At 33.3% G+C, this 10,542-nt stretch overlaps 1 protein-coding gene across 1 annotated transcript in view; it reads left to right on the forward strand.

Moving 5' to 3' along the window:
* Window positions 1-10,542, forward strand: part of LOC105454946 — a 44,462-nt gene that overhangs the window by 25,803 nt on the left and 8,117 nt on the right. Inside the window, exons 6-9 of the mRNA XM_011697931.1 lie at window positions 336-441; window positions 529-681; window positions 3,460-3,597; window positions 10,152-10,357. Of these exons, the coding sequence (XP_011696233.1) occupies window positions 336-441; window positions 529-681; window positions 3,460-3,597; window positions 10,152-10,357 (603 nt within the window). The remainder of the gene's footprint in view (window positions 1-335; window positions 442-528; window positions 682-3,459; window positions 3,598-10,151; window positions 10,358-10,542) is intronic.

Here is a 10,542-nt window from a genome sequence, read left to right on the forward strand (position 1 = left end):
ACTTAACAAATATAATAAATGTAAACAAAAATACTGTTATCGGAGACCCACGTGGTAGATAAGTTATCTAAAATTGGTGCATATTCAATCGAGATCATATTCAATCTGCTATACTTTTTAAGTTTGTGATTTTGGTCTCTCCGATTCGTAATTAACAATCTGAAAAATTTTTAAACACTGAATTTTTGTTAATTAAAAGAATACTTCCTTTTTATTGTCAAAACGTTTTAACGTCTTTGCGAGCCTTCAAACGAAGAGTTAAGTCGCGGCCAGTCCTTAATTCTAAACGATTGGATCAGCACTTTTTGTCCACTGACACGTTGCTTGTTTCGCAGATTCGGGCGTGGAACCACCGTCCTCCACGTCAGACATCGACAAGCTTCAACAGCCGGTGAAACTGATCCTGTCCAGCACGTGCCATCACGCTTACACGTCCTGCAAGTGAGTTTTCGTTCGCAAGTTGCAGTAATCGAGACCAATCGTTGTAGACGAGATGAACTGCACGTGGGAACGTTTTTCTTTATTCAGAAATGATCCGGAATGCAAGAATCTGCTGGAACCCGTTCTAAACCACTGCGACTCGACGACGTGTGCGAGGAACGAGTGCATGGAAGCGCTGCAGCTCTTCTATAAGACCGCCAATCACAAGCATTCCGTGGAAATTGCCTTCTGCCTGTGCAGGTTAATCGAGCAGCTGTTTTTTTTTTAACTCTTTGGCCATGGCTGAGTTGAGCGCGGAGAGACGTATCGTTGTACGCACAGCTCGGCCGCGGAAATCGATTAAAATGCGAGAACGTTCTTTTGATGAAACAAATGCAGATCAAAACAATTGAGAACATTTCTGCTTGATAGCGGCAAGATATTGAGGCATAGAAAAGAGTCACTGCAGTGGCGTTTTGCTCCAAAAGATCGTTTAGGTGGCAAGTTATTATAATCGCGTTTTGTTTCATTTCAAAGAATGCGAGTTAGAGAGAAGCCACTATAATAGTATACGTAGTAGCCAAAGGATTAACTCTATTATTACTATATTTGGGTCTATTGTATTGTTTGTTCAGCCTCAATTTCTCTTCCTTTATATATATATATATTTTTTTTTTTTCATTCAATAGAAGTATTTAAGCTTTTCACGTTTCCTTTTCTTTCTCATGGCTGCCACACATCGCCGCAAAGTGTATATGTTATCGTTCGAAAAATTTACCGCATGTTTCATATTTCTCTGCTAACGGCATTCTTTCCAGCGGAAAGATTTTCTATCAGCACAACTATATGCCGGAGCTATTGCCCTTTTCGGTTACACGTTCCGTCGACGCTGAATGTTTAATTGGCTGTCCATTGTCGCGAGAAAGTCCGCGTTAAAATATTAACGTATAGGCGCGCTACGCGGGGGCCGACTGTGTCGCGGCACAATGCGCGACGTAACGTGAATTAATAACGGATTATTGTAACCGGGACCGGCGCGGCGCGGCGCGCAGCTGTGGCCAGCGCGAAATGACGAATCAACTCTGTCGGCGCCGCGCGCCGTCGTAAATTAATTTGGAATTAATCGAAGGACGCGCGTTGTTAAACTCGCGCATTCTAATTATACGGTCGCGCGCACGTTCGCGCCGGCGTAAAAATTTTTCGAAATCCGACGAAATCGGGCAATTGAGAGCCGGAGCTTCGAATCGCGCTATGCGAAACAATGCGCGGCCTGCCGCACGATACACACATACATGGCATACATACGTATGCCGAGTAGCGCGCATTACATCGTATCCGGCGCGTTACGCGCAGCCGAACCGATATGCCGATATGCCAAAAAAAAAAAAGAGAAAACGCGAACGCGTTTAACTGACAGAAATGCCGGATCATGTTCCCGATGCATCCCCGCGTTCATGCATTCAGCTGAACTCGGATGCAGGTAATAATAGGCACAATGCCTAGAATTGCGCGGATGAATAAAGAATGGAGGGAACGCATGATTGCGACCGATTGTTCTCGGCGCATTATGAAAATTTGAAACTAAGTTGATGTAACGATAAGTCGCAATTTCTTTTGCGCAACAGTATCATGTACCTATCTACTGCAGATATGTTCGATGTTCTTTATAGAAAAGAAACTTTTCGTGATGTATGTTTGTCGTTATGATTAAAAGATGAAAATGTTAGCAAATTAAATGTAATCTTTATCATATTTTTCAAATTTTAAATAAACATCGAGAATTAAGCTGTCATTATGCTAATAAATTATTAACGTGACTGCAATAAAAAATAAAATTGAGAAACTGTTTTTAGAATATAGTTAATACGATGAAATTATAGCTGGATGAGAAACACGCGGCAAGACAGAATTAATTTACATTAGCATGTACAACTTTGCATAAAAGTAATCAAAGACTTCAGTGTAATCTCGAGGATGTGAGAGAGTTGACTAGAACTCTCATGATTACTAAATTATCCTTTAAAATATTAAACAATGCTACGATCCTTATTCGTTACAGCGCAAAGTATTCGTTGATCTAATGATAATTGCGCCCTTTCGTAAAAATATCTTAAATTTTCGAGACAATTACGAGTAGATTAATTCGCAGAAATTACACGCGCAAATTTTTTCGGATTCGGACAAGCGAGTATAGAAGCGGGTTGAGATCTCGCAATGACAACTTGGACGAAATCCTCGAAGCAACCCTAATGTTCCTCCTTTCGCGCAAAAAGCTCGTATTTTTTAACGAGACTCCTTTAACTTTTAAGTGGCTTTTGGTCGCGAAACAATGCACAAACTTTCCGCTGTCGCCTCGCGTCTTATTTTTATCCCACGAATCCTCGTGGCAGTCTTTTTCATAGAATCCTCCTTTTATCCATCTCGAAATAAGAACCGAACGACCGAATAGGAAAACACGGCTAAATAAAATATGCGTCTGATTAATGCTCAAGCGAATAATACACGCCACGCAAACCTCACTTTTTGCCAATTATACTATAATAAACGCGGCGATTTCTCCCATTTCACTAACATAACTAAGTATTTAAGTACTACTTATGCTAGATTATTTATTTTACTCTTGTCATTCGTGCATCACATTTCAATGCAATGTAAAAAAATTGATTAGCTGATGCTAAAAGTTGTTAAAATTATTGCTGTTTAATTTTAATTATTAATAATAATAATTAATATAAAGTAAATATTTATATTTTTTAATATGAAATATACATTTATATTTTTATGAAGACAATTTAAATATTTGTTTTATTATGCTGCTCATCTGATTCGATAAATAAACCAGTTTTTACATTATTTATATAGTGCAAACTTTGTGTTAAAATATTTTTCTTTTAACACACTAATTGTTACTTATTTTGGTTATTATTATAAAGTCGCAGCTTTATCAGGGCTTTCTTCTATATGAACAGCGCTTTAAAGAATTCTTTAATAGTAATTGCTTGAATCTTATTATACCAGTCTATGTTTTGCGTTGTGCAGAAAAACGGACAACAAAAAGGACGAATGCATAGTGGCACAAGAGAAAATGCATCCAACTTGCGCGCAGCGCATAGACGGCGCCGAAATGCCAACGTGTCACAGTCTGGCTGAGACTTGCAAAGAGAACAGGAGCTGCAGGTGAGGCAGTGCGTCATATTCACATTTTTCTTTTTTTTTCTTTTTTTTTTTTGAAAATTTGCATGTTTCTCCATGAACTGTCCGTACACAACGGATCGCGGGCAAATGTAGAAATGTGGAACGAAGCGCGTGAAAAAGAAAATCTCTGGGAAACGAATAGCAGATTTGGCCGAAATAGATACACGTGTTCTAAAAACAAACATTTCTAATATTGACAGCTAATAGATTAATTAGCAACAACGAGAGATTATTTCAATGTGATTATTTTACCGTAATTGTAATAGCGATTATAAATGAAAGGTTTTCAAAGGAGGGTGTGTAAAAGTCATCGATTTTTGTGCAGAAAAGTAAAATTTTTATGTTTTCTATACCTTTAGGCTGCAGAAATGTCATGTAACTAGTTTTTCATAAACATGAACGGAACATATGTAAAAATATGTACAGAATAAGTGAGTAAATAAGCATGGATGTCCATAAAAATAAGATACGTAATGATCTTTCTTAGGAGAATATTTTAACCCTCGAAAACCATCAAATGTATTACATGACATTTTGTTGTGGTAGAGGTTGAATATAAGAGGAAATAAATCTGCGAAAACTCGAAAAATGTAAGACGAGAATTAGATATACACAGTTCGCATGTCATCTTCCTTTAAACTCCAGATTCTGAATTCTCGAGACAGTTAATCCTCAGACTTTTAGTGTTCTACATATCCTTAAATCTCTTAAACCCCAGATTTTTAAACTCTATAGACTCTCCAGAACTAAATCGTAGACTTTTACCTCATAGACTCTTAAACTTCAAACCCTTAAATCTTACAATTAGCCTGAAAATCCAAACATTTTGATCTCACACGCTTAAATTCTAGACTCATAAACTGCTTAATAACAATTTAATTGTCCATTTAATCGCATTATAATTGATCGTTGATGCCAATTTCACTCATTTGCGTTCATTACTATAAGCGAGTGTATACAATCGGTTCCACCAACACACACATACGCGCGCACGCCCAAAAATCAGAGGCACATATACATAGTCACAGATACATGATCGCAACTTCAAAATTATTAATTAGAATCAGTAAATAAGCATGGATGTCTATAAAAATAAGATACGCGTATTGATCTTTCTTAGGGGAATGTTTTAACCCTCGAAAACCATCAAATGTATTACATAACATTTTGTTGTGGTAGAGGTCGAATATAAGAGGAATTAAATCTGCGAAAACTCGAAGAATGTAAAACGAGAATTAGATATACACAGTTCGCATGTCATTTTCCCGTCCTTTTAAATTCCAGACCCTGAATTCTCGAGTCAGTTAATCCCCAGACTTTTAGTCCCATATCCTTAAACCTCTTAAATCCCAGACTCTTAAAATCTAGACTCTCAAACTCCAGAATTAAACCGTGGACTTTTAACCCGTAGACTCTTAAGCTCTTCAGACCCTTAAATCTTACAATTAGCTTGAAAACCCAAACATTTCGATCTCACATAAACTCTAGACTCATAAATTGCTTAATAACAATTTAATTATCCATTTAATCACATTATAATTGATCCTTGATGCCAATTTCACTCATTTGCGTTCAGTACTATGTAAGCGAGTGTATACAATCGGTTCCACCAACACACATACACACGCACACACGCGCGCGCGCGCCCAAACCAGTGGATATACACAATCGCGGATACATAATCGCGACTCCCGAATTATGAATTAGAATCGGTCCTTTTCAGGGCCAAATGATGTGCAAAATTCGTCCGCACAATCTCTCTGTGGTGCACATTGGGTAATGCTTGGCAACGATATGAGTGACAGTGACATCAAGGGTCAATTATAATGTCATTAAATTGACATAAAATTGTCATTAAGAGTCCAAGGCTTATGAGTCCAGGTTCAATCCCTCGTGTGGAATTGAAGTGTCTGGGATTCTAGACTAATTGTAAATTTCAAGGGCCTGAAACTTGAAAGTTTAGAAGTCCACGGTTTAGCTCTGGAGTTTAAGAATACGGGGCTTAAAAGTCTGGGGATTAACTGTCTCAGGGTTTCAGAGTCTAGAGTTTAAGAATCTTGAGTTTAAGAGAACGGAGAAGATGATGTGCGAAATGCGTGTATCTCACTCTCGTCTTATATTCTTTAAGTTTTTGTAGATTTATTTGCTCTTATATTCGAACTTTATCACAATAAAATGTCATATATTTGATGATTGTCGAGAGTTAGAATATTGCGTAAAAAAGATCATTATGTATCTTTTTTTTATGGCAACTGTACTTATATTCACATTTTATATTTTCACTTCTTTCACATTTTTATATATGTTCATATTTATGGAAAACTAATTGCACCACGTGATTTTGCAGCCTGAAAATTATAAAAAGACAAATTTCACTTGTTGGCTGAGGGCAAAAATTGACGATATATTTTTATACGTTTTACACTCTCCTTTAACATACATATAACTTCCAATTTTGTTTCAATAAAGAATCTATTGAATATAAAGCGTTACAAAGGCGTTCGTGTGATAAAATAGTTTCCTCGGCGCTAAGCAGATTCATTTAAAGCGACACTCATGTGCATTGCCACGAAATCCGAAAGGTGAAGAACATATCGTTTTATCCCTCATGGTCGCACCGGTCCTGCACTCGCTGGATGGACATCCTCTTGACTAAGGAAATATTGCATTAGCGCGCGTATAAATCTTGTTGAATCGCGATTTAACTTTAAAATTGAAAAAGTTCCGGCGAAACTGCGAGAAAAAATAAGGGACGACGTGTTTGCGGTGTTTAATCGGGTGCTTCTCTGGTTTACTCAGCGAGATAAGATTGCGTCGTTCTAATTGGACATTATTATTTACGTGTCAATTTTGTTCCCATTCCCATCGCACGGCGGTCTACGCTCGCCGCGAAGAATCACGCAAAGAATTGCTGGGACAAAGATAAAGAGGCTTCAAGCAAAGCGCTTTATTTTTTTAGAATGGTAACTTCTCACAGAAGACACATTGCGATTTAGCGTCTGGACTGAGGAACATCATGAACGAAATTACACGAAAAATTTTATTCGTTAAATCTTACATATAAAGTGATGTATAAATATTAATTAACGAAGAATATAAATATAGTTATATATAATCGCCTGTAAATAATTAACACTTATACAAAAAATATTATTACGTTAGCATTTAGATTAGGTCAAAAAATAACTACAATAAGATTAAAGATTGTATAATATATAGTTTATTTTAATAATTGATTTATAATGTATAAAGGATTTAAGTATATATTTGATAAGATAATGAAACATACATATAACGTCTTAAATCTTAATGAATCGTATAAATGTTGAATAGTTTTAATTATAAATTAATTGTATTTACTCTCTCTCTCTCTCTCTCTCTCTCTCTCTGTTTAGCTTTCTTTCTTTCTCTTTACAAATTTTTATATTAATCGTAAATGACTATTTATTTTTTCTTTAATTTAAGAATATTATTGAATTACAGGTTTTATCTTATTTTTATCATTTTGAAATATGTATTGTATTGATATTGATAAATTAATTACATTATACTTCACACGCTAAGACAAATTGTATTAAATGATTCGTCTGTCATATATATCTCTTTTATTGAAATCTGATAATTCACAGTTGTTGAATGTATCGTTTTAAATGTCACAGCATATCGATGCATCGATTAATCTACTATTACTGACACATGATATAAAAAAACACCATTTAGTATTGAGTGAATTGAGAGACAGAGAGAGAGAGAGAGAGAGAGAGAGAGAGAGAGAGAGAGAGAGAGAGAGAGAAAAAGATCAATTAAAAAATTTATCAACCAAATGTTTTTAACATACATGTTATAATATTTAACCTTTACGGTATAGGTATTACATAATATCAAATTGTATCGACAATTATATAATTAAAGATTATATTAAAAAATAATTATTATTATATTAAAATATAATTATATATGTATATTAATTATATAATTATTATGTTAAAATATAATTATATAAAAGAATACTATATTTCGTGTAAAGTATTAGGGATTGTAATAAGATTTTATTTTTTATTTTAACGCAAAAAAATTGTAATCAATTTTCAACTTCGATCATCGGAATTGTTTACAAACTTTAAATTTATTCTATATTTTTACGGTTTTTAGACATTATTGAATACATCATAAATTGGTATTATGTAGTTGCCTATATTAACTCTTATTTAATGATAAAACTTTAAACGCAACAAAACCGAAATATTGTGTAATAAAATAGTAAAATAGTAAAATACACTACTCGCAAAAATAAATACGTTTAAAAAAAATAGTGCGGGTAACGGGGAGATTGAAATGATCGAAAAGGAGGTGCAATCGTGAGCGATGAAACGTGTGCACGCGCCGCTGATCGATTAAATTAGAACATGCGTGCATGCACGCACGTACGTATGCACGGTTCGGTTCAGCGTTTTAATTGATTTATCGCCGAGGGCGAACGAATCCATTTTTAATTTTGCCATTTAGAGGTATCTCTATAGGTGACATGGAAACGAGCAATTGCTGTGTGCCATAGATGTACGCTTTGTGAGTCGGGACGCGTTCCCGCGCTACGAAGTGTCTCTATAGCATTTATTTAATTACTTTCTGTAATGATTGCTTGAAATACGCCCATTCATTTTTATCGTGACAGTTGTTTGTAAGCGTATCGTGAAAACCCGCAATTAGCAGAATAAATGCAATGCTCGGAAAAATCATAGTCAATTAATCATTGATTAAAATATTAATAATCTTTTTCTGATTGTTTATTATTTCGTATTAATTGATTATTGTTGCTAATTATTATTATATATTTTATTGATTCATTTTTTACTTATAACTTTTATTTGATATAAATTTTTAATTTTTAACTTACAAATATAACAATAACATCATATAATTCAACGATATTTTTAAAACTGTATCAAAAATAATATTATTTTGTTATATTTATATGCTGTGACAGTTTTTACGCTATATCCATCGTGTATATATGTTTACTTGTTTATTATTTATTCAACGTAAACTTCGTTAGAAACTGCGCTAATGAACTTCAGCGCTTTCCGAATTTGACATTTGTTTCTGATTTAATTTCTGATTTAATGATTCTATCGTTACCTTTATTAAATATAAATGAAAATACATTTGATTTCTAACACGGTAAATGTTTTATACGTAATGATATTATTGAAAAGTATAATTGAAAAAACTTGAAATAGAAATTCAACATTTCTAAATTTAATTATAAGAAATTAAATCAATTCAAAACTTAAAATAAATGATACTTTTATTTATTATTCAAAATATACTGTAATTGATTCAAAAAATACTAAAAATTATTCTATGTAACATATTTCATCTTTATTTCAAAAAAATTAATATACATAATGTCAAACAATAAAAAGCTTACGATGTTCAAACATAAATAAAGAAATTTGCTGTGCACATTCCGACTATAAATCAAATGCAAATTGTTGTAATTATATATTGAAAAAAATATATTGTGATTTAATGCTTCTAATAGAATTAAAACTCATATTTTAACATGAGTGTCGGGAGATAATTTTTTTTATATCCTCAAAAATAATTTTTTTTAATCCCTGAATTATGAAATGTATTCTTCTTCTCTCCCATTTTTGATCTGAAAATTCCTAATAAGTTCCAAAAAATTTTATTTTTATTTATGTCACCAAGTTCTGAGCTCTTTTTCATACGGAAAAGGAACTATTTTTATATTTCATAAAAATTTGCAATTTTAAATATTATGTAGCAATTATATGATAATTATATTAATTATATTTTACATATAGAATTCTATTCAGATCCGTTATTGTCAATACTTTAACTTTCTGAAAAAGTATTTTTAATTCTATGAAATTAATAAAAAGATTAGCTGATCCAAAAATAATCGGTAAAACAGACCTGTGTTCAGCTTACAATGTCACACGATTATTTAGAGATATCTCAACCTACTCTATCTGCTCACAGAGGTGATTTGATTATTACTGAATACTCTAATATACATATATTCTATTTATATTAAAATATAAAAATTATATTTAAAAAATTATTATATGTATGTTATATATTATTGTATCAATTGTATGTGCATACATAATTTTCTAAGTATTTAATTATACATATGTATCAATGACTAAACTTTTTTGCGCTGATAATAATTGATCATTGCAGCATATTAGACGAAACAAAGTTTAAGATTGATGCATAAGACGTCTTTTAAATGTCTTTTTAGAGACTTGTAAGAACTATCTAAAAGATGTCTAAAAGACGTCATTTGCGTTGATTTTAAACTTTGTGTTTTCTGAGATTCGACTATATGTTGTGACAGTTTTGAAATAATTATAAGCATTAGACCATCTTTATAATATATAATAATTTGTCTTCCAAAGTGAACTTCAATATTTTAAGAATTTTATTTAATTCTCTCACAATATAAGCCACTCAAAATTTTATTGATCGTCTATGTAATTAACATCTTGATGTTTTTATCTTTCTAGACTTAGGCTGGAGTATTATGAACAGAGTTGCGCGGTCGACAGCGTGACGAAGAAATGCGCCGGACCAACTTCCGAGTGTAGAAAAGCGATGCTAGGCATCCTGGGCACTGAACTTCATACTAACTGCGCTTGTAAAAGCACCGAAATCAACCAACTGTACAGCTGTATGGGTTGGCAGCGGCTTCTCTGGGTGAATCCTTGCGTAGGTAAGTGGAAAATTCTGGGACATTTATTATACTTGCGTTGAGGACACGGTAACAACAATTTAGATTAGGAAAGTCAAGCTGAGCGATTCAGGCTGTCCCTTGATAGATAATGGATAGGCAATTTTACTTAAGAAGAAATATATATATATATATATATATATATATATATATATAATATAAACAGC

This window comes from Wasmannia auropunctata, unplaced genomic scaffold, assembly GCF_000956235.1.
Source record: "Wasmannia auropunctata unplaced genomic scaffold, wasmannia.A_1.0 LD335969.1, whole genome shotgun sequence".
Lineage (NCBI taxonomy): Eukaryota > Metazoa > Arthropoda > Insecta > Hymenoptera > Formicidae > Wasmannia > Wasmannia auropunctata.